At 46.1% G+C, this 25,518-nt stretch overlaps 1 protein-coding gene across 1 annotated transcript in view; it reads left to right on the forward strand.

The window, feature by feature from the left end:
* Window positions 1–10,265: 10,265 nt before the first annotated feature.
* pstpip2 (proline-serine-threonine phosphatase interacting protein 2) overlaps window positions 10,266–25,518 on the forward strand; it is a 122,612-nt gene continuing 107,359 nt past the window's right edge. The window contains exon 1 of the mRNA XM_078222896.1: window positions 10,266–10,577. Within this exon, the coding sequence (XP_078079022.1) occupies window positions 10,545–10,577 (33 nt within the window). The 5' untranslated portion in view covers window positions 10,266–10,544. The remainder of the gene's footprint in view (window positions 10,578–25,518) is intronic.

Raw genomic sequence — 25,518 nt, forward strand, 5'->3', positions numbered from 1 at the left:
CAATTGTATACCGGGAGCGGTTCAATTTTATACCCTTTACACAATGGGTTAGACCGGTGATTCGAAGATTATCACATTTACAAGTATTTAACATTTCATGAATGGGTACATTTCCCCATATTTACAAGAATACAAACAGGTATAGACATTTAGCATTTTATGAATGGGTCTATCAATGGCTAGTTTCGTCTTGTGCGGGTGCTAATCGGTTCCCTCGCATTCATATTTCCCGCCTTCCTCTAGCATTAATCTAAGCTCTTTGTTTTAGGGGTTTCCTTATCTTAAAGATGTTTCGACCCTTGGCTTTGGCTTCCTGAGGTGTTTGTTTGCTATGAGTCACTGTCTGTACTTTGTAAGTGGTTTGTCTGTCAGGATTCTGGCTTGACGTTATTTCTGAAAAGCGGGAGCCTGTGGCTGTTTTTCTGGCTTCTTTCCCAGTTAACCCTGTGTGTGCCAGGCAGCCATTTCAGAGTGTGCTTTCTTGTGCTGCCATTTTAAAATGTGCCCCCCTTGTATTTTCCCCTTACAGTTCTAAACTTGGTCATTTCAATGTGTAACAGGAGGCTTTGACCTCACTTGATCAGAAGTAATGGAGCAAAGTTTGTAATAGATAAATCGTGCCATTTGAAAGTCGTACTCTTTTCTTACTGCAAGTATTTACTGAATTGCCCATGACGTTAAATGAGATTTTCATATTCGCTTCTTATTAATGCTCCTCTGATTGAAATAAAAGCCTGTGAGGAGGAAAAAGGTGGGTGAACTTGTTTTGCAAAAGAAAACCTATTTATTCGCAATTTGGGAGCTCCACATCAATGCAAGAAACTACAAAGGATCGTGAATGTAGCTCAATCCATCACACAAACCAGCCTCCCATCCACTGACTCTGTCTACACTTCCCGCTGCCTCGGCAAAGCGACAACATAATCAAGGACCCCACGCACCCCGGACATTCTCTCTTCCATCTTCTTTCATCAGGAAAAAGATACAAAAGTCTGAGGTCACACACCAACTGACTCAAGAACAGCTTCTTCCCTGCTGCCGTCAGACTTTTGAATGGACCAATCTCGCATTAAGTTGATCCTTCCCTACACCCCAGCTATGACTGTAACACTACATTCTGCAATCTCCACTTTCCTTCTCTATGAACGGTATGCTTTGTCTGTATAGGCGCCAGAAACAATACTTTTCACTGTATACTAATACATGTGACAATAATAAATCAAATCAAATCAAATGTACCCATGACATTTCTACCAAGAATGTAACAATTATTGTGTAGCGTTCCCAGTTCTGTCTTTCATGACTGTCCTCGATGACTGTATGACTCTATGGGCCTGATTTTACCAAAACTTCGCGCCTGATCGCGGTAGTCGGGCGTCGGGCCTATACCGCGATCTGCACCCGATTCCGAGCAGATCGCGGCTTTACCGACACCCGATTCGGGCACGGGTCCGGCCCACGCCCGAATCGGGCGGCCTGACGATTTAAATGCATTTGCATACATTTAAATCGACTTAATGAACCGCGCGCCCAACTCTACCACCAAATCCCACTTTACCGTCTTCTGGTCCGATCCGCGTCCGCGCTGTTACCGACCTGCAAAATAAAAGTCTGAAGTCGCCGCTGCAGCCTCCGAAGAGCAGGGTCAGAGACTGCAACGGCTCTCTGACCCAGGTCATCCTCTGGTCGGGGCGGGAGGAGGGTGGGAGGAGGAGAGGGGGTGTGACGTCTCATCCCCTGGGGTTGGGGGGGGGTGTTGGAGGGGAGGGGGTGTGACGTCTCATCCCCGCGGGGGGCGGGGGGGGGAGGGGGGTGGGAGGGGAGAGGGTGTGACGTCTCATCCTCTGGGGGAGGGGGGGTGGAAGGGGAGAGGGTGTGACGTCTCATCCCGGGGGGGGGGGGGGGGTGTGTGACGTCTCATCCTCTGGGGGCGGGGGGGGGGGGGGGGGGGGGCTGGGGGGGGAGGGGGTGTGACCGATCATCCCCTTTGTGGGGGGGGAGAGGGAGTGTGACATCTCATCCCCTGGCCCGGGGGGGGGGGGGGGGGGGGGGGGGGGGGTGGAGCGAGAGTGTGATGTCTCATCCCCTGGGGGGGAGGGGGGGGCGGGGGTGGGTGGAGAGGGGGTGTGACCAATCATTCCCGGGGGGGGGGGGACGGGGACGGGTGTGACGTCTCATCCTCTGGTCGTGGGGGGTTCCGCTGCCTGTCTGCGGCCGATCCCTCCTGGCACCATCACTGGGACACTACCAGCCACAGATTACTCTTCCCTGCAGGTGTGAGAGAGCGGGAGAGATGGCTGTGGCTGGTAGTGTACCAGTGATGGTGCCAGGAGGGATCGGCCGCAGACAGGCAGCGGAACCCCCCTGACTAGAGGATGAGACGTCAAACCCTCTCTCCACCCGCCCCCAGGGGATGACACATCACACCCCCTCTCCACAGCCCCCCAGGGAATGATACGTCACACCCCCTCCCCTTCCACACCCCCCCCCCCCCCCCCCCCCGCCCCCGACCAGAGGATGAACGCCAGAGAGCCGCTCTCTCCGCTCTCTCTGCTTTTGTTTTCGCGCCCGGGCGCGCTGTCAGATTTTTTACGAACTGCGCATGCGCAGTTCAGAGCTCCGATCGGTCCGCCAGCGCTAAGCCCCGGCCACAGCACGGATCGGGCCGGAGCCGGCAAAACGCGTATGGGCGCGCTGGAAAGAGGATTCCAGGCGCGGATCTATTTGACGCCCAGATCCGGCACTTAGACTCAAAATGGTAAAATTTCCCCCCAATGTGTTTCTGTTTTGCAGTTTATTAAGTGTGGTGCTGGGTGTATCCAGTCTGGTGCTCAGCCGCCTGTATCATTCCTCTTCAGAAACCCGTGTGAAAACTGACGACCAGGGGTTTACACTTCACATCAAGGATAATTGCCTTGTTGGAGTGTTTTAAACAGTTTAAATAATGTCCAAGAGACTTTGCAATAAAAGCAATGTGCATGAGTTATTGATAGAGATTGAGAGGAGTGTGTGAGTGACTGACTGAGTGTGTGTGTGTGTGTGTGTGTGTGAGGGACAGAGATTGAGAGGAGTGTGTGAGTGACACTGACTGAGTGTGTGTGTGTGTGTGTTTGTGTGAGAGAGAGGGACAGAGATTGAGAGGAGTGTGTGCACAAGGGAAATGGAGCGAATAAGTGTGTAAATGTGTGTGACTATGAAAGTGGTTGAGGAGTCTGTTTGAGTGCGACAGGGTGTGTATGTGAGTGAGGGAGCGAATTTGAGAGGATTGTGTTTGTGTGTGTGGGAGAGTTTGAGCGTGTGTGAGTGAGAGATAGCAGAGTGTGTGAGTGACTGAGAGTGCGCACAAACGCTCAGTTGATTGTGTCTAAAGTGCGCACAAACACTATATCAAGTTTTGGATTAAAATTTTTTTTTAAACACAGGGCCAAACTCTGAGCTGACAGAGCTTGCTCAGGTAGCAATGTGATTACACAATGGGGGGCAATATAAGATTCGTGGCTTGACAGCAAAATGGTCTGGTTTGAAATCTTCCAGGAGGTCGTCCTGGCTTTCAATTTCATTTGCAAGCGATCAAAGATTATTTTAAGTTTACATTGACTTGTAATGCTGAAGTGCACCTTAGTACAAGGGTGGATAGAAACCGAGCAGCATTTTGTTATTCCTCATCTCTCTGTATTGTATTTCTTGGGGATTAGTGTTTGCGTCACAGAGGAAAGAACCAGCTAATTATATATAATCATGAGAGGGCTCTTTGTGCCAATCTCATTACTTCCAGGGCAAACTGTGTGGCTACCTGTGGTTTTGGTGTTCTCTGGTGATATATCAGACCGACTCCCGTAATATTATCACTGTTGATGATGTAACTACGCTGAAAGATCAGGAAATACTGGGTTAGCAAAGAAATACTGACGGGATGAGTTTAAAACCGCCTGCAGGCTGCACTCTGTGTGGGATCACAGTATCACTTTGAACTAGCATTTACTGTCTAATGAAAATAAATGTCTTCAACCATAGAAGCATAGGAACAAAGAAGATAGGAGCAGGAGGAGGCCATTTGGCCCTTCAAGCCTGCAACGCCATTCATCATGATCAAGGCTGATCAATGTTGTTTCTTATTTAGAAACTTTTAAAAAATGTTCAGTGAGGGCATGTGCTGAATTCTCCTTAAATATTCTGACATAATTTCTTCATGATGTGGAGATGCCGACGTTGGACTAAATAAACCTGTTGGACTTTAACCTGGTGTTGTCAAACTTCTTACTGTAATTTCTTCACACCAGGGGTGAACATTGGTAAAGTAAGGCCAGTAACTAGTTTGCATTTGAAATGCAACATCATTGCAGGGAGGAGCATAATGTCATTGGGGGGGCGGGGCGGGGGGAGGGGGGGGGTGTGCCCAGAACTGAGGGTGAGTGCGGGGCCCCACAACGTGACAGTCCACCACTTCCGGCTGCAAACAAATCCATTTCGGATGGCACACCTTTTCTAATGGCTGAGGAGGTCAATCCGTGAGAGAGAGGGTTCTGTCACAAGTGCCACACATGAAGCCACCGAGTGTCATTGTGGGTTGTCATTTTTGGCATTGGTATCAGTTGCCAAGCTACTGTAGCCCCTGGTCATTGCGGTTGTGCAAACCAGCCCACATGAGGTCTTATCATTTTGTAATGTTGTCAGCTAGTAACTCCCAGATGTAAGAATCGATGTCTAGAGCTTTCACATCACACTTGCAAGCATCGTTGGAACATTTAAGCAGATGGAGTGAGATCAAGCTTAACCCACAGGACCAAGTTTCTTGTTTCTAAGGTCTGTGCCCTTGCTCTAAAGCTATGAAACTGGATGTCTTATGGCCATCAAGAACAACAATTTTCATCTCCAACTGCAGCAATGCATTAAGGGTACATTGGGACAGGATAAATTCATGAATGTGGCAGTCCTCTCAAAGACAGAGCTACCAAAGTGTGTTCGCATTCATCAAACGGAGGCGGCTTTTGTGGATCAGGCATGCCTGCAGGCTGGAAGATGGTCACACACCCAAGAATTTTCCTTATGGGGAAGTAGCTGAAGCCAGGTGACCAGCAGAATCCCTGGTACCATTGTGGTAAATATCCCCTGTACTCTCTAAAAGCCCTTGGCAACCTCCTAAAGTGTAGTTCTAGCATTTGGACATAATACTCGAGTTGAGGCCTATAAAGGTTTAGCTATATTGCTTACTATTGTACAAAATGCTTTTATTTATAAAGCCAAGGATCGCACATCATATTATAATGACTTGAGCATTTTATCCTGTGTTGCGAAGTTGAGTAGAGTAATTGTAGATTAATATTTGTAAAATTGTAAAATGCTAGGGAACCGCCAGGAAGCATTGCATGGTCCTGTTGAAAAGGTGGTGCTTTTTCTGTGCTTAGAAAGTTTTAAAAAATGCAAGTACATAGAGAGTGCCCAAAATGAAACATCCAAAATGAAGCATTTGTATCGAAAGGCCAAGCGGCAATGTTACCAAGGCAACAGGCTTCCAGGCTTTTTGAATTCAGTCAATCAATTTGAACTCGGCACTTAGATACCAAGAACCTATTAAATTTAAATCTGATGGTTTTGGCAACCTAGGACCAATCCTAGGGGACATTGACATGTCATCACAGGTATAAAAAGAAGAGGGCTGTGGGATTGCCAGAGTAACAGCTCTTAGTTCAGCTCTTAGCTTCATTTATGTCATAAGAGAAAGCACCATCTTATTTATTTATAAAAAGTTTATTTACTTATTAGTCACGAGTAAGGCTTACATTAACACTGCAATGAAGTTACTGTGCAATTCCCCGAGTCACCACAGACCAGCACCTGTTCAGGTCAATGCACCTAACCAGCACATCTTTCAGAATGTGGGAGGAAACCGGAGCACCCAGGGGAAACCCACGCAGACACATGCAAACTCCACACAGACAGTGACCCAAGCTGGGAATCGAACCCTGGGTCTCTGGCGTTGTGAAGCAGCAATGCTAACCACTGTGCTACCAATGCCGCCAGCGAAGGTACCATAGAAGAAAGAAGAATCAACAGAGAAGGCCCAGAATATTCTGGAAGACACAAAACCTGGTTGTAATTTAGAGAGTAACTAAAATTCTATTTTTTGTTAATGAGTGGGAATTGTAATAATCTGAACAGTATTCCTTTAGAATCATGTTTTACTCGGTTTGTTAATAGTTTAGTTCACCTGTTCACTGTTAGTTGGATAAATAAATTGTTACTTGTTGATTTTTGAGAGAGAATGTCAGGGAGCTATTTTGATGTAACCACTCGAAGTTGCTGAAGAGCAGATCTTCACACACTTTTACAGATTATAGAGTGAGGTACTCCTCTTTGGGTGGTTAGGTGTCAGTTCTCGGAGGGGGGAATCCACCTCCACTTTATAACATCCTGCCACTGTTAAATGTTTCTTTACATGAACTCCACTGTCTCTCTGTTCGCCCACCCACATTAAAATTATCCTATTCTGCCTCCTCAATATTTTTGTCAGGCTCCAATCCAAGTATATCATACTCGAAAGAATTCTGTTGCCTTGTGTCACGCAGGCTATTGATAAAAGTTCTTGTTGCCCATGTGGCTAGAAAAGGGACAGAAAGCAGAGCGTCTCAGTGAATGGTAGGCAAGTGAGCAGTGCTGTCCTCCCAGGGGCCAATGACTGTTGCTCTTTCCGGTATATATTAACAACCTGGACTTGGGTACATGAGGTATAATTTCAAAGTTCACAACTGACGTTAAAATTGGAAAAGTAAACAGTGAACAGGATAGTAACAAGAGACACAGACAGACTGGTGAAACGAGCAGCCACACGTCAGATGAAATTTAATGCAGAGAAGTGCAAAGTGATACATTAGGGAAAATCAGTAAAGGTAAATGTTAAATGGGGTGCAAGAACATGGAGACCTAGAGGGTGTATGTAGACAGATCTTTGGTAGTGATAGTTGAGAAGGCTGTTAAAAATAGAGGACACTTGGTTTTGTAAACTGAGACACTGAAGCAGGAAATGTTTAGAAATCACTGGTTGTGCACCAGCTGGAATATTGGGCAAGATTTAGCGGCCTGTTAGCCGTGGGCACAGATCCTGTTTTGGCTGCAAAACCTCACGAGAGGGCCAATAACATGATTTGTGTGGCGAGATCTTAGTTTCAGATTCCACCCCTCCCCCCCACTGTCCCCCACCAAGCCAGTGATGTAGTGAGGTTCACGCCCAGAAAGGTCAGTTAATTTAAATGTGCAGGTTAGGTTGATTGGCCATGGTAAATTGACCCTTAGTGTCCGGGGACTAGCAGGTTAAATATGTGGGGCTATGGGAATAGGGCCTGGGTGGTTGGTGCAGACTTGATGGGCCGAATGACCTCCTTCTGCACTGTAGGGATTCTATGGATTATATGGAAAGTCACCATTAGCTGACAATGCAGCAGACATGGGGAAGCTATAGACAAATAAGGAGGCTTACCATCATGGACACAGCTTGCCTGCCCAACTCCATTGGATTAACGTAAGACACACCAACAACACAAAGTTATCATTCAAATTAAATTTTACTTGTAAATATTTCACTTTACATTGGTTACATTTTTTCCTTGTCTGCATCATTGTTCTTTGTTGAGATTAGTTTAGGTAGAGAACACAATGTACTTGTGCACCTCAGGATTGACACATATTGATGGTTACAGGGAAGTTAGGGATCCCTCTGTAATGTGGAAGAAACAATGTGGTGTTTTGTGCTCACTCTTTATTGAATGTTTATGTTAGTGTCCAATGTTGTACTTGCCACATGGCTGAAACTCAAGACTCAGATGGCCCTGCCTTCTACACTCTGAAGCACATTGTTTGAGATCACTCCCAGTGGGGATAACTGAAATGTTGTAGGTGAACTCAAAGCCCTGTAAGGACTCTGCCAGCACACACCCCGAGATGGACCTACATGTGAACAGTACCGACACTGCCCTTTGAGTCCCTCATTTTCTTACCTTGACTGACTGTTCCCACCAGGCCCCAACCCGCAAACCACATCTAGACGCCAAGCCTTTCCCTCTTCCACTCCTCCATTCCTCCAATCCCATCTATCCTCCCTTGGATCCCAATTCCATTCCTTTATGCCCCCGAACCCACTTCAGAATGCCACCCCACACCCACTATCTCACCTTTGGTGGAACAGCGGTTAGAGGCAGCACGGCGGCACGATGGTTAGCACTGCTGCCTCACAGCGCCGGGAACCTGGGTTCAATTTCGGCCTCGGGCCACTGTCTGTGTGGAGTTTGCACATTCTCCCCATATCTGCGTGGGTTTCCTCTGGGTGCACCGGTTTCCTCCCACAGTCCAAAGATGTGCGGGTTAGGTTGACTGACCACGGTAAATTGCCCCTTAGTTTGCGGATTATCAGGGTAAATATGTGGGGTTACGGGGATAGGGCCTGGGTGGCATTGTTGTTGGTGTGGGCTCGATGTGCTGAATGGCCTTTTCTGTACGGTTAGGATTCTAAGATTCTATGATCCTGAGCATTCCCCTGCACCCCTCTCCCTTGTGCCGCAGAGCTCAGGAAAGAAACCTGCTGACCTTGGATACAAATGCACAAAGCCGACTGTTACACCCCACCTTTAAACAAACAGGCACTTTGTGTCACCAGATTCCCGTGTGCTGCTAACTTTATCTTGATGGTGGGTCACAATTAATAAAAGATTTACACTCATAAGTATTCATGGATTGTGAATGTATTACAAGTGGGAAGGTGTTTCAGTGCAGTGTGAGGGTTGCTGAACCAACCCTCTGTATCTCGACCCACCATCAGAAAACTGCAATCTCAGCTCCCTCTTAATTCAGCCACTGGGATGTCACATTGCCTGCTCTTGTGGGCTCCATAAACCCCTCCTCCCGCTAGATTTTTAATTGTATATTTATTTATTTTAATGAATTTAAATCCCCCCCAAGATGAGCTTTTTAATTGTAAATGTATTCACAATTATTTACAATTTACAACTCTGTCTACGCTTCCTGCTGCCTCGGCAAAGCAGCCAGCATAATTAAGGACCCCACGCACCCCGGACATTCTCTCTTCCACCTTCTTCCGTCGGGAAAAAGATACAAAAGTCTGAGGTCATGTACCAGCCAAGAACAGCTTCTTCCCTGCTGCCATCAGACTTTTGAATGGACCTGCCTCGCACTAAGTTGATCTTTCTCTACACCCTAGCTGTGACTGTAACACTACATTCTACATCCTCTCCTTTCCTTCTCTATGAATGGTGTGCTTTGTCTATTTAGCACGCAAGAAATAATACTTTTCACTGTATACTAATACACGTGACAATAATAAATCAAATCAACCCAGTTTATTTATTTTAAATAGATTTAAATCCCCCCAAGATGAGCTGTTTAATTGTAAGTTTATTTATTTAAATGAGTTTAAATCGAGGTTAGCTTTTTAATTGTAAATAAATTTACAATTATTTACAATTAATGTATTTAAATGACTTTAAATCTCCCTATATTGATACAGTGGAATTTGAATTCACTGCTATACCAGTCCATTGATATAACCATTCTGCTACAGGGACATCTGTGTGGAGTTTGCACATTCTCCTCGTGTCTGCGTGGGTTTCCTCCGGGTGCTCCGGTTTCCTCCCACAGTCCAAAGATGTGCGGGTTAGGTTGATTGGCTATGCTAAAATTGCCCCTTAGTGTCTTGAGATGCATAGGTTAGAGGGATTAGCGGGTAAATATGTAGGGATATGGGGGTAGGGCCTGGGTGGGATTGTGGTCGGTGTAGACTCGATGGGCCGAATGGCCTCTTTCTACACTAGGGTTTCTATGATTCTATGATTTCTATGATCACATTGGTGGCATGGTAGCACAGTGGTTAGCACTGCTGCCTTCACAGTGCCAGGGACCTGGGTTTGATTCCTGGCTTGGGTCACTGTCTGTGTGGAGTTTGCACATTCTCCCCATGTCTGTGTGGGGATGCTGCGGTTTCCTCCCACAGTCCAAAGACGTGCTGGTTAGGTAGGTGCATTGACCTGAACAGGTGCCAAGTGTGGTGACTTTAGGGGAATTTCACAGTAACTTTCATTAATCACAAGTAAGCCTTACTTGTGACTAATAAATAAACTTTTCTTTACTTTTTAAAAACTTGGGAGTGTCTAATGCCAGCACACTGACTGTCTAAAACAAAAACTTATTCCATCCTTCGCCACTGAGACTCTTCACTTCAATAAACAGAAAATATCACCAGCTCAAATCGCAGTAACACCACGTGAGTAAATGACAATCTTCCTACACTCAGTGCTGCAGAGAGTTACAGCAGACATTAGGACCCAGAGGAATTCCATTGCCTCTGTATGGGAGCGTTTTGAGTCAAGTTGAGCAACCGACAGGGAACTGAAAGGAATATTGTTAAGTCAAAGTCGGCTGATCACTTTCAGTATTCCTGAAGCTGCCGGCTGGGCACGACTGAGCTCCTTCAGCAGCGAGTGTTTAGCGTACAGTTGGGGGAACACCAGAGGCTCGCCTGGGCATTGAGAACATCCAACATGAGAGAGCCGCGTTTCAGGGACAACTTCTGGGTGAGTGGCTGCAGCTAGTGTGGGAGCGAGGGGTCTGCCTGTCCGGACAAGGTGACCCCCATCAGTGGACAGGAGGGGGAGAGGGGGGGGGGGGGGGGGACACACCCCGGAATCTCTCTTCCCCCCATTCCCCAGCACTTTGCACTGATATATTTCACTCTGATAGCTTCCCCGTATGTGTGTCTGTTAAGGAATGTTTTTTGTGGGGTTCTGTATATCCCTCATCAGTAAAGAGTGGCTTGGTTCCTGGGCTGATGGGGGGGGGGAATGAAAAGTCTTTCTGCCTATAGATGTCCTTTCATTCTGTGATCCCATCTATTTAACGCCTCAAATTACTGGCTTCTTTTTTGGATTGAATCCACGGGCTGTGGCGAAAAAATAAAACGCGGCAGACGCTAGAAATCTGCGGCCAAAAGGAATGTAAAATGCTGGAATCTCCCAGGAACCCAGTTCAGATGAAGTTTGGTATCTAAAATATTAATTGGCCCCCTTTACAGATGTTGCCTGACTAGCCAAGTGTTTTCAACATTTTAATTCTACTTGCAATGACAGATATTCAGTATCGCTGGTTGTTTTTTAAACACAGTAAGGAGTCTCACAACACCAGGTTAAAGTCCAACAGGTTTATTTGGTAGCAAACGCCTCTAGCGTGACTGTAGCTTTCGGAGCGCTACTCCTTCGTCAGGTGGGTGGGAGTTCTGATCATAAACAGGTCACAAAGACACAAACTCAATTTATATGAATAATGATTGGAATGCGAGTCTTTACAGCTAATCAAGTCTTAAAGGTGCAGACAATGTGAGTGGAGGGAGGGTTAGCACAGGTTAAAGAGATGTGTATTGTCTCCAGACAGGACAGCCAGTGAGACTTTGCAAGTCCAGGCAAGTTGTGGGAGTTACAGATAGTGTGACATGAACCCAAGATCCCGGTTGAGGCCGTCCTCATGTGTGCGGAACCTGGCTATCAGTCTCTGCTCAGCGACTCTGCGCTGTCGTGTGTTTTTTAAAGACAGTCTTTTATCATGCACAAGATGTTAAGATATAAATATGATTTCAGCTGTAGGATGTAGGGGGTAAACTGGCAAAAGATATATTTAGGGATTGGTATCTGGAAGGTTTTTTTTTAACTGACCAAGTTAACCAACACCAGAAACGACAATTGCAAAATTATAATACTGTTGGAAATCTGAAATGGAAAAAGAACAGAAAATGCTGGCAGCATCTGTGGGGGGAGAGAGAGACAGAGTTTTATAAATGTCATAAGTAGGCTTACATTAACACTGCAATGAAGTTACTGTGAAAATCCCCTAGTCGCCACACTCCGGCACCTGTTCTGGTACGCTGAGTGAGAATTGAGCATGGCCAATCCACCTAACCAGCACATCTTTTGGACTGTGGGAGGAAACCAGAGCACCCGGAGGGGAGCCACACAGACACAGGGAGAATGTGCAGACTCCACACAGACAGTGACCCAAGTCGGGAATCGAACTTGGGTCCCTGGTGCTCTGAGGCAGCAGTGCTAACCACTGTGCCGCGCTGTTCAGGTTCAAGATTCTTTGTCATAGCTGATGTAAGGGCATTGGGCTGAAACATTAACTCTTGTTTCTCCAGCCACCCATGCTGCCTGACTTAATTTAAATTCATTTATGGGGTGTGGGCGTCCCTAGCTGGGCCAACATTTATTGCCCATCCCTAACCGCCCTCCATTTCAGAGGGTATTTAAGTGTCAGTCACATTGTTATGGGTCTGGAGTCACATTCTGTAAGATGTCTCACAACACCAGGTTAAAGTCCAACAGGTTTATTTGGTAGCACAAGTCACTAGCTTTCGGAACACTGCCCCTTCATCAGGGGAGTGGGAGTTCTGTTCATAAACAGAACATATAAAGACACAAACTCAATTTACAAGGTAATGGTTGGAATGCGAGTCTTTACAGGTAATCAAGTCTTAAAGGTACAGACAATGTGAGTGGAGAGAGGGTTAAGCACAGCTTAAAGAGATGTGTATTGTCTCCAGACAGGACAGTTAGTGAGATTTTGCAAGCCCAGGCAAGTTGTGGGTGTTACAGATAGTGTGACATGAACCCAAGATCCCGGTTTAGGCCATCCTCATGTGTGCAGAACTTGGCTATCAGTCTCTGCTCAGTGACTCTGCGTTGTTGTGTGTCGAGAAGGCCGCCTTGGAGAACGCTTACATGGGCATTCGGCCTCTGATCTTTGGGTAAGCGTTCTCCAAGGCGGCCTTCACGACACACAACAACACAGTCGCTGAGCAGAGACTGATAGCCAAGTTCCGCACACATGAGGACGGCCTCAACCGGGATCTTGAGTTCATGTCACACTATCTGTAACCCCCACGACTTGCCTGGGCTTGCAAAATCTCACTAACTGTCCTGGCTGGAAACAATACACATCTCTTTAACCTGTGCTTAACTCTCTCTCCACTGACATTGTCTGTACCTTTAAGACTTAATTACCTGTAAAGACTTGCACCCCAACCATTATTTTGTAAATTGAATTTGTGTCTTTATATGCCCTGTTTGTGAACTGAAATCCCACTCACCTGATGAAGGGGCAGCACTCCGAAAGCTAGTGGCTTGTGCTACCAAATAAACCTGTTGGACTTTAACCTGGTGTTGTGAGACTTCTTACTGTGTTTACCCCAGTCCAACGCCAGCATCTCCACATCATGGTCACATTCTGGCCAGACCAGTTAAGGACGACAGAATTCTTCCCTGAAGGACATTAGTGAACCAGATAGGTTTTTATGACAATCATTTCATGATCATCATTAGACTTTCCAGATTTTAAAAAATTGAATTCAAATTTCACCGTTTGCCATGTTGGGATTTGAACCAGGGTCCCCAGTTCTTGCCCCGGACTCAACTTGACTGATTCCTGGGAATGGTTGGGGGAGGAGTGATCTTACAAGGAAAGGTTGAACAGGTTGGGCCGATATCCATTGGAGTTTAGGAGAATGAGAGGGGATCTTATTGAAACATATAAGAAAGACCCTGAGGGGACTTTATAGGGTGAATGGTGAAAGAATATTTCCCCTTGTGGGAGAAACTAAAACTAGTGGACACAGTTTAAAATAAGGGTCCTCCCATTTAAGACAGATGAGAAGAAGCCTTTTCTCTCAGAGAATCATGAATCTTGGGAACTTTTTTCCCCAGAGAGCGTTGGAAGCAAGGTCAATGAATATTTTTAAGGCAGAGATAGATAGATTCTTATATAAAAGCAAATTATTGCGGATGCTGGAATCTGAAACAAAAACAGAAAATGCTGGAAAATCTCAGCAGGGCTGATAGCATCTGTGGAGAGAAAATAGAGCCAACATTTCAAAGCTGGATGACCCTTCATCAGAGATTGTAGATAGATTATTGACTAACAAGGGTGTCAAAAGTCATATGAATGTGAACCTTCCAGATGCACTCCGTTTTCTATAATGGAAGGTGTCACTGTAACAAAGCTAAGGCCACTCATTTCTTTATATATATATATATATAAACACCAAGGCTACTTCCTAAAATTATAAAAACTAGACAAAAGCTTTAAAATAACTGAAACCATGTCTGGCTGTGACTTTCTAACAAGAGGAACTATCTAGCCATATCGAATACCTTGTCATTTCTGAACAAGAATAGCAGCTCTGTGAGCTGCAGAGAACTAATTCAAAGAGAATTATACAAAGGCCATCTACACTTCCTAAGCCCACCGTGACTATAGAGACCACGGGCATGATCTTACCAGCTCGCCACACCCGTCAGTCAGCGCGGCGAGCCGGGAAGATAGCGTGTGAGGCCAAATACCTTGGTGTCAATCGGATTGCTATCTTCCCGGCCCTGTTTTTCCGGTGAGAACAGCTGCGTGCCCAGAAGGGGAGTGAAGCTCATTACCGTTAGACAGCCTGCATCTGCATGTGATTATCGAGTCCAGCACGGCTGCTTCCCCCACTCCCCGATGCTTTCAACCTCGCCGACGGGACACCACACCGGCAAGAATCACTACTGCTCTGCAGTAGCAGAAACCAGATGCCGCGACCAGGCTGGGGGATCAGAGGTTATTGAAGCCCCTGGGTGGTCGGGGCATGGCCTGGCAGTGCCCGGTTGGGCATCGTAAGTGTGCTGGGGCAGTGCCAAAGGGGTGCAGCCTAATTGGGGTGAGGCTATGATGGGGGGCTCTGCACAATGACGGGGCCAATGCAAGAGGGGACGGGTCATGAGTTGGGTCACAGAGGGGGTCATGATGGGGGAGGCCTGCTGGGGGTCTGCCAGGGGGCTCATTGGGAGGGTCCTAATGCCCTGATGCTGGTGACCCATGTTGGTCTGGGAGGGTAACAGTGCCGCCATTGAAGGGGGGGCTCTGATGTCCATGGAGGGGATGGAATAAGGTCTCCTGGTTCAATGGCACATGAGGGCACCCTGCACCCTGACGCCTGAGCGCTCTGAAGCCAGCTTCACTGGTGTACTTGGACTTTGCTTCCCACCCCCGTTGGCGTAAAGCTCCCAGCGGCCAAAGAAATTGACAGAGTGCCAGAAGGGGACTTGGGGATTTTCACCGTAACTTCATTTCAGTGTGAATGTAAGCCTACATGTGACTAATAAATAAAATAAGACTGCAGAGATGAAAAGACTGGCGTGGAGGACACCCGTTTTCTCGCTGTTATGACATTCAGAATTTGTTTGGGTGGACTCTCAAAGGCTTTTTCCCAGGGTGGAAATGTCTGCTACGAGAGGACACAGGTTTAGGGTGCTGGGGGGTAGGTACAGGGGAAATGTTAGGGGGACGTTTTTCACACAGAGGGTGGTGGGCGAGTGGAATCGGCTGCCGTCAGTGGTGGTGGAGGCAAACTCAATATGGTCTTTTAAGAGACTCCTGGATGAGTACATGGGACTTAAGAGGATGGAGGGTTATAGGTAGGCCTAGAAGGTAGGGATATGTTCGGCACAACTTGTGGGCCGAAGGGCCTGTTTTGTGCTGTAGTTTTCTATGTTTCTAAATTCTGCCCTACTAGTCTGCTAGGACAAAGGGTCCTGCAATCTCCTTTCAAATTGTTAATGGTTGAAACATTAACAAAAGAATATATATCCATTGTCAAAGCTGAAGTGGAGATATTGGGTATTGACTTGACTGCCTAGCTGAAGGAACCTTAACTATTGCCTAGTGGAGCTGCAAAGCAGTCCATCACCTTTCATCTAGCAAGAAGCAGCTCAGAAAAAGGGTGTGGTTCAGGTGAAGGCCTGGGCCCCATCTACACTGTTTTGACTGGGACTTATGGACTTCTATAACATCACCGACAAGACTAATTCATCTCTGCATACCTATTCCATCTTGAAGTCATTTCCACTGGAAAAGTGAATTATCCAGCATCAAAATTCAGCCTGCTGACCTCCGTGGAAGCGTACACCATTGGACTTTGATTCTGTACTCGGGACTCATGTGAAACAATAATTCTTTGTTCTGGCTTTGCCCTATAAATCTTTCTTTCTTGATTTCCCCCTTCCCTTTTTATTGTATGAGTGAAAAAGGAGGCTATGTTGTTTCGATTTGATTTGATTTATTATTGTCACATGTATTAGCATACAGTGAAAAGTATTGTTTCTTGCAATGCAGACAAAGCATACCATTCATAGAGAAGGAAATGAGAGAGTACAGAATGTGGTGTAACAGTCATAGATAGGGTGTAGAGAAAGAAGCATAGAACGAGACTAAAAGATAGAATTTGAAGGTATGCTGGGCACAGCTTGGAAGAAGTCGCCTCACTCCGGCGCCATCTTGGAGTTCTGTTTTGAGTGTTGTACCCCTTTGATTTTATCGTATCTCAAGTTTGCTGTGGGATTATTAATAGAAATGGATCAGACTGAAACTGAAGGTTTGGGAAATGCGCCATAGTTTCTAAATTGGGAATTAAAAATCAAACCGCCTTTCTGTTTACGGACGGATGGTGAAAAGGGAAACCTGTTTATCTGTTTAAATTAAATCTCCTCCTGTCCGTGACAAACACCAGCACGATGCAGCTGTTTTCTGACCATCATTAGGTGGGTGCAATGTTGATATTTGCAATTCAGTGACAACTCCACTGTATAACTTCAAGTTGGAAAACTGAATTCAGAGAATTTGCGCTGTGGCAGCTGAAGTGTCCACTGCAGAGCAAACTTTTAATAGTAATGAAAATGTTGTTGCCTTTGGAGTATTACGCTAGGAGCTAGTTTTAAATCTGTGAAACCACACCATCCGAATAACCACACGTTTAGCTTCTCTTTCTTAACTGTCTTGATATTCAAATCCCTCCCTATCTCTATAAGCAGTTCCAGCTCCACAACCCTCTGAGATATCTGTGCTCATATAGTCCTGGCCTCTTGAACATCGCCGATTTTAAACACTCCACCATTGGTATGATGTCTTTAGCTGACTAGGCCAAGCTCCATACAATCCGTACAGTGCAGAAGGAGGCCTTTAGGCCCATCAAGTCTGCACTGGCTTTCCTCCTCACAACCCCCCCAAAAAAACACACTTCTCTTTCCTCCTTTAAGACAATCCTACCCTTTTGACCCAGCTTCAGGTCACATGACTGAATATCCCTTTACGTGACTCGGTGTCATTCTTCAATTTAGAATGCTCCTGTGAAGCACCTTAGTGGGGTTAGGGAGGAGAACGGTTATGTTAAAGCAGCTATATAAATCTGTGTTGTTGTTGTGATCTGTAATGTCCTCTACCTCTGGCTTCTTCCAAATGGAAAGGTTACACAACACCACTGGCTCCCTCTCCTATCAGTCATGGCTTCATGGCAGGACACAAGGCTCAAAGTCCTTCTTGGGGAGTGCAGCTACAGCATCCGGGTCACTGACTTGGCTCAGTGTATGCTGCCTTTTTATCTCTAGAATCTAGCTTGGCCCAGTTGAATGTGATGATAATTTTAATTGAAGCATTAGGAGACCTCTGTAAAATCAGTTATTAATAGGCACAAAGTAAAGCATTGACTTTAATTTTAATACAGCAAGTGACACTCGCTGTAAATCCCAGCCGTAAACATTTGGCATACTGAATTAACAGATGTGCCATAGAGGGCACTTTTTTAAGACTGGGTTAAAATATGGGTGGCACGGTGGCACAGTGGGTAGCACTGCTGCCTCACAGCGCCAGGGACCCAGGTTCGATTTCCAGCTTGGGTCACTGTCTGTGCGGAGTCCGCACGTTCTCCCCGTGTCTGCGTGGGTTTCCTCTGGGTGCTCTGGTTTCCTCCCACAGTCCAAATGATGTGCAGGTCAGGTGGATTGGCCGTGCTAAATTCTTCCTCAGTGTACCTGAACAGGCGCCGGAGTTTGGCGACTGGGGGATTTTCACAGTAACTTCATTGCAGTGTTAATGTACGCCTACTTGTGACACTAATAAATAAACTTTAATCTTTAAAATTAGCTACTATTGCAGTTTAGTGGAGAAGATTGACTTTATTTTGGGGATGTGGGAGTTAGAGTCATAGAGGTTTACAGCATGGGAACAGGCCCTTCAGCCCAACTTGTCCATGCCGCGCTTTTTTTTAAACTCCTAAGCTAGTCCCAATTGCCCGCATTTGGCCCATATCCCTCTATACCCATCTTACCCATGTAACTGTCTAAACGCTTTTTAAAAGACAAAATTGTACCCGCCTCCACTACTACCTCTGGCAGCGTGTTCCAGACACTCACCACCCTCTGTGTGAAAAAATTGCTCCTCTGGACACTTTTGTATCTCTCCCCTCTCACCTCACCTCAAGAGTTATCTTGCCAGGAAAGGGTGGACAGGCTGGGCCTGTATCTATTGGGGTTTAGAAGATTGAGAGGTGATCTTGTTGAAGTATGAAGCTTCCGAGCGAGCTTGAGAGGATGAATGTTCCCTGTGAGGGAGAGACTGGAACTAAGGGACACGTCTCCCATTTAAGATGGAGATTAGGTAAATAATTTTTTTTGCTGAGGGTCGTAAGTCTTTGGGAACTTTCTTCCCCAGAGAGCGGTGGAGGCAGGGCCATTGAATATTTTTAAGGCAGAGGTAACTAGATTCGTGACTAACAAGGGAGGCAAAGGTTATCCGGGGGTAGGCGGAATGTGGATCTGAGGCTACAATCAGGTCAGGCATGATATTGATTGGCAGAGTAGGCCCAAAGGGCCTATGCCTGTCTCATGTGATTCTTGACCAAAGGATTTTTTCCTTTCGTCTGGTGCACACATAATGGGCTGAATGGCCTCTTTCTGTGCTGCAATGCTTCAATGGTTTTATGGATAAGTGCAGCTCCAGCAACACTTAAGGTGTTAGCAATTCTGGAAAGGGTAAAAATAGATAAGTCCCCTGGGCCGGATGGGATTTATCCTAGGATTCTCTGGGAGGCTAGAGAGGAGATTGCAGAGCCTTTGGCTTTGACCTTTGTGTCGTCATTGTCTACTGGAACAGTGCCAGAAGACTGGAGGATAGCAAATGTTGTCCCCTTGTTCAAGAAGGGGAGTAGGGACAACCCTGGTAATTATAGACCGGTGAGCCTTACTTCTGTTGTGGGCAAATTATTGGAAAGGATTATAAGAGATAGGATTTATAATCACCTAGAAAGGAATAATTTGATTAGGGATAGTCAGCACGGTTTTGTGAAGCGTAGGTCGTGCCTCACAAACCTTATTGAGTTCTTTGAGAAGGTGACCAAAGAGGTGGATGAGGGTAAAGCGGTTGATGTGGTGTATATGGATTTCAGCAAAGCGTTTGATAAGGTTCCCCATGGTAAGCTTTTGCAGAAAATACGGACACATGGGATTGAGGGTGATTTAGTGGTTTAGATCAGGAATTGGCTAGCTGTTAGAAAACAGAGGGTGGTGGTTGATGGGAAATATTCATCCTGGAGTTCAGTTACGAGTGGTCTGTTTTGGGGCCACTGCTGTTTGTCATTTTTATTAATGACCTGGATGAGGGCGTGGAAGGATGGATTAATAAATTTGCGGATGACACTAAAGTCGGTAGAGTTGTAGACAGTGCGGAGGGAAGTGGCAGGTTACAGAGGGACATAGATAAGCTACAGAGCTGGGCTGAGAGGTGGCAAATGGAGTTTAATGTGGAAAAGTGTGAGGTGATTTACTTTGGAAGGAGTAACAGGAATACAGAGTACTGGGCTAATGGTAAGATACTTGGTAGTGTGGATGAACAGAGGGATCTGGGTGTCCATGTGCATAGATCCCTGAAAGTTGGCACCCAGGTTGATAGGGTTGTTAAGAAGGTGTACGGTGTGTTAGCTTTTATTGGTAGAGGGATTGAGTTTCGGAGCCAGGAGGTCATGCTGCAACTGTACAAAACTCTGGTGCGGCCGCATTTGGAGTATTGCGTACAGTTCTGGTCGCCGTATTATAGGAAAGATGTGGAAGTGTTGGAAAGGGTGCAGAGGAGATTTACCAGGATGTTGCCTGGTATGGTGGGAAAATCGTATAAGGAAAGGCTGAGGGGCTTGAGGTTGTTTTCGTCAGAGAGAAGAAGGTTAAGAGGTGACTTAATAGAGGCATACAAGATGATCAGAGGATTAGATAGGGTGGATAGTGAGAGTCTTTTTCCTCAGATGGTGATGGCTAAAACGAGGGGACATAGCTTTAAATTGAGGGGTGAGAGATATAGGACAGATGTTAGAGGTAGGTTCTTTACTCAGAGAGTAGTAAGGGCGTGGAATGCCCTGCCTGCAGCAGTAGTGGACTCGTCAACATTAAGAGCATTCAAATGGTTATTGGATAAACATATGGATGATATTGGAATAGTGTAGCTTAGAGGGGCTTTAGATTGGTTCCACTGGTCGGCGCAACATCGAGGGCCAAAGGGCCTGTACTGCGCTGTAATGTTCTATGTGAAGAGACTTGATCCTATCCAGGACTAAACAGTTTGCTTGATTGGCACCCCTTCCACAAGCATTCACTCCCTCCACCAATGGCGATCAGTGGCAGCAGGTACTAACTACAAGATCCATTACAGTAACTCAGCAAGGCTCCTACGGCAGCACCTTCCAAATGCATGACTGCTACTATCTAGAAGGAGAACAAACAGAGATGTGGGAACGCCACCACCTGCAAATTTCCCTCCAAGCCTGAACCATGCTGACTTGGAAATGTATCTTCCCTGTTCCTTCCCTGTTGCTGGGTCTAAATCCTGGAACTCCCTTCCTAACAACATTGTGGGTACGTACACCTCGGGGACTACAGCGGTTCCGGAAGATAGCTCACCGACACCTTCTCGAGGGCAATTAGGGAGGGGTAATAAATGCTGGCCTGGTCAGTGGTGCCCACATCCCGTAAACAAATTTTTAAAAACTTCATTTTATGCATCCAGAAAGCAAATGAGCAGCCTTTGGCGGAACTCTGAGATATATCCTGACCCCTGTGTGGACTCATTGCCAAGCATTGCTTTGCCTCATTCGTAGTGACATTAAGAGTAATCTGTATGCGGAAAGCAGCAGATAAAGGGCCACAGGGCTTTCTATTTTGTTTTGTTTAGTTGGTTTTTTTGGAACAGCTTCAATAACATAATAAAGCTGATGTAAATAAAGTGCATCCAGAAGTTCGAAGGAATGAGAAGAGCGTTGAACAAGACGGGATCTGTAAAGTTGCCCCCAAAGTATACCCACTTCCACACCTCTTCTCCAGAGAGCAATCATTCCAAGCTACAGAGCTAAATACTGCATTTTATTTTTAAAAAAACAACCCCACAAACTTTCATTGATATGTTGGAGCTTCGGGGTGTCCTTAGAACCTTCTCAAGTACTTTGACTGCAGACTAAAGAGGCTAGTGCTGTTTGGCAGGTAAATGTGAAATTGGTGCTGGAGGTTGCTTTCAGGGTGGCCCAGTAGCAATATTTCGAACTCCAAGTGGTGTAACATAAAAGAATACATTCTACTGACGTGAGCAGAAAGAAAATCTCTAGACAAAGCAGTAAGTAAGCAAACTCAGCATGTTCCCATTTGCACTCGCGTCACGTGTGTTTAATGTTACTTCCCTCCCTGGTTCCGCTTGATAATGTGAGGTCTGGACTGGAAACATTCACTTTATTTTTTTTCTCTCCGTAGATGCTGCCAGGTTTGCTGAGTTTTTCCAGCATTTCCTGTTTTTGTTTCCGATAGGAAGTTTAACAACACCAGGTTAAAGTCCAACAGGTTTATTTGGTAGCAAAAGCCACACAAGCTTTCGGAGCTCCAAGCCCCTTCTTCAGTGAAGAAGGGGCTTGGAGCTCCGAAAGCTTGTGTGGCTTTTGCTACCAAATAAACCTGTTGGACTTTAACCTGGTGTTGTTAAACTTCTTACTGTGTTTACCCCAGTCCAACGCCGGCATCTCCACATCATGACTTTGTTTCCGATTCCAGCATCCACAGTATTATCAAGGTTTCTGTTTATTTATTTGTTCACAGGATGTGGGCGTCGCTGGCTGGGTCAGCAATTTTTGCCCATCCCTAATTGTCCTTGAGAAGGTGGCGATGAGCTACCCTCTCGAACATACATGTGGCGTAGGTACACCCATAGTGCTGTTAGGGAGAGAGTTCCAGGATTTTGACCCAGCGATAGTGAAGTTTGCTGCCTTTCTCCTCATTGCTGGCGGAGGTTGTGTGTCAGAAGGAGCATCTTTTAGATGGTACACACTGTTGTCACTGTGTGTCAGTGGCGGATGTAGTATAACAGTCTGGCACATATAGGGTGTGGTGAACCATCGTTGGTTCCCACTAGATAGTACTGAGCCAGGGTCTGGCCAGTACTACAAGTATGTATTTATGTTGCTGTTGGGGTTAGGGTTGGGCTGTTACACGTTGTATTATAGTTATTGTGGTACATCCCAGTCGGGCTCCGCCTCCTGGGAGAGGTATAAAGGTCTCTGCTCTGTCTGGGAACCCTCAGTCTGGGATCGTGTATATAATTAGTAGCTTCAGTGTTACAGCAAATAAAAGCCTTTATTTCCTGAGCATCTCAAGCCTTGTGTGTGATAACGTGCATCATAGGGTTAATATGGGACTTAATACAGTACACTGTACAGATGTAAGAGAACACATGACCTGCACCCAGGGTCAGTTCAATGTTGGACAGAGCTGTGTGTACCAGCAAGCGTGGAGACAGCTGGTTATTTGTAAATGGTTCTAAGAGTTGATGAAGATTTATAGTTAACTTATTTCAGACTACAAAGACTTCATTAAAACCTATTCAGATGTAACTAATGCCCCAAAACAGTGAAGGGAGTGACTGTTTAATGTGGTGGACGGGTTTGCCAATAGGTTAGATGAAGCAGGGTGGGAGGAGGTTTGGATGGAGCATAAATACCAGCACAGATCAGTTGGGTTGAATGGCCTTTGCTGTAAAGTGAATGTAGTGGCATATAATTTGTGTACTCTACATCCTAACCTTGTGATCCTTCTCAGTGCATTCTGAGTGAATGGCCAGAATAAAATGGCTGCTTATCGGGAACTGCTTGGAAGCATTGGAAACTGTGAAGAGGACAGTGTCAAACTTCAAAAGGCAAATTGGTGGCGAGGGCAGGCAGGTGGCAGATGAAGTTCAATGCGGAAAAGTTTGAGGTGATGCATTTTGGCAGGAAGAACGTGGAGAGGCAATATAAAATAATGAGTAAAATTCTAGAAGGGAGGGAAGAGCAGAGGCACCTGGGTGTATATGTGCATAAATCATTGGTGGTGTCAGGACTGGTGGAGAGAGCAGTTGATAAAGTATTCAGTATTCTGAGCTTTATTAATAGGGACACAGAGTATGAGAGTTAGGGAGTTCAGCTGAATTTGCACCAGACACCAGTTCAACCTCAGCTGTGTAGAATTCTGGGTCCCACGCTACAGGAAGGATGTGGACGTATTGGTTTACAAGAATAGTCCCAGGGATGAGAAACTTCAATTATGAGGACAAATAGGAGAGGTTGGGACTGTTCTCTTTGCAGAGAATAAGGCTAAGAGGAGATTTGATAGAGATGTTCAAAATCATGAGGGGGTTAGACAGAGTAGATTGGGAGAAACTGTTCTGTTCATAAAAGGATTGAGAATGAGAGGCACGGATTTAAACTGATTAGCAAAACAAGCAAATGCGATGTGTGGAAAAGTGTTTTTGGGTCTGGACTGCTCTGCCTGGAAGTGTGATGGAGGCAGGTTCAATCGAGGCATGCAAGAGGGCATTGGATGATTATTTGAATAGAAACAATGTGCAGGGATATGGGGGACAGGCAGGGGAATGGCACTAAACCATGATGCTCGTTTGGAGAGTCGGTGCTGACACGATGGGCCAAATGGCCTCCTTCCGCACCGTAACAACTCTGTGATTCTGCAAAGTTGTTTTAGTGGAAGACACATTAATTGCACCCCTTCATTCACGATGTGGTCATGGCAGGTACATACCTGGGGTGATATTGTCAGGTTTGCAATCTCCTCTTCATTTACAGTTAGGAGCGAGATTTTCCGGGCCCTCCCGCCAGTAGGATCCCCTTAGTTGAAGGGTCAGTCAAGGGGGGGACGTAGGTTCAAGGTGAAGGGCAGGAGGTTTAGGGAGGGGTGTGAGGAGAAACTTTTTTACCCAGAGGGTGGTGACAGTCTGGAATGTGCTGCCTGGGAGGGTGATGGAGGTGGGATGCCTCACATCCTTTAAAAAGTGTCTGGATAGCATATCAGAACATTCAGGGCTATGGGCCAAGTGCTGGCAGATGGGATTAGGTGGGAGTTCAGGAGTTTGTAACGCGTTGGTGTGGACTCGATGGGTCTGTGCTCTATGATTCTACCTCAGTCAGGTTTTTTTTATTTTCTGAGAGATTTCTGTCTCCGCCACCCCCTGACATTTTTCTATACTAATGTACATTTGCTACTTAACTGCTCAGTCTCTAAGTTTTCTACTGCTAACATTTTATTATATTGCATTCATCCTTCATGTTAGCTGAATCTATCAGCTTGGTATCATCTGTAAATTGGGATATTTAGTTACTTGTTCCAAAGGGCGTGGAATGCCCTGCCTGCAGCAGTGGTGGACTCGTCAACGTTGAGAGCGTTCAAGTGGTTATTGGATAAACATATGGATGATATTGGAATAGTGTAGATTAGAGGGGCTTTAGATTGGTTTCACTGGTCGGCGCTACATCGAGGGCCGAAGGGCCTGTACTGCGCTGTAATGTTCTATGTTCTAAATGTAATTTATTCATGTGAATTGTGAATAACAATGGGCCCAACACTGACCCTGGTGAAACACTGCTTTCTATCACCATCAATCGGAGTAACGATCCTTTACCCTGCTCTCTCAGCTTTCTATATTTTAGCCAATTCAGTATCCAGTCAGCCATTTGTCCTGACTCCAAATGACTTCATGGCCGTGCTTTTACCAGTTCGCCCAACCCATAGATCATAGAAATCATATAAATCATAGAAACCCTACAGTACAGAAAGAGGCCATTCGGCCCATCGAGTCCGTACCGACCACAATCCCACCCAAGCCCTACCCCCATATCCCTACATATTTTACCCGCTAATCCATAAGACCATAAGACCATAAGACATAGGAGCGGAAGTAAGGCCATTCGGCCCATCGAGTCCACTCCACCATTCAATCATGGTTGATTTCAACTCCATTTACCCGCTCTCTCCCCATAGCCCTTAATTCCTCTAATCTACGCATCCCAGGACACTAAGGGGCAATTTTAGCATGGCCAATCAACCTAACCCGCACATCTTTCGGACTGTGGGAGGAAACCGGAGCACCCGGAGGAAACCCACGCAGACACGAGGAGAATGTGCAAACTCCACACAGACAGTGTCCCAAGCCGGGAATCGAACCCAGGTCCCTGGAGCTGTGAAGCAGCGGTGCTAACCACTGTGCTACCGTGCCGCCCCAAGATGGACGGAGCGAGTTGGTAAAATTGTGCGAGAGCCAACATATCAGGGACCACGCTCAATTTCCCGGCTCTCACGATCTTACCGGCACCGGATT

This window comes from Mustelus asterias, chromosome 1, assembly GCF_964213995.1.
Source record: "Mustelus asterias chromosome 1, sMusAst1.hap1.1, whole genome shotgun sequence".
NCBI classification, from domain to species: Eukaryota; Metazoa; Chordata; class Chondrichthyes; order Carcharhiniformes; family Triakidae; genus Mustelus; species Mustelus asterias.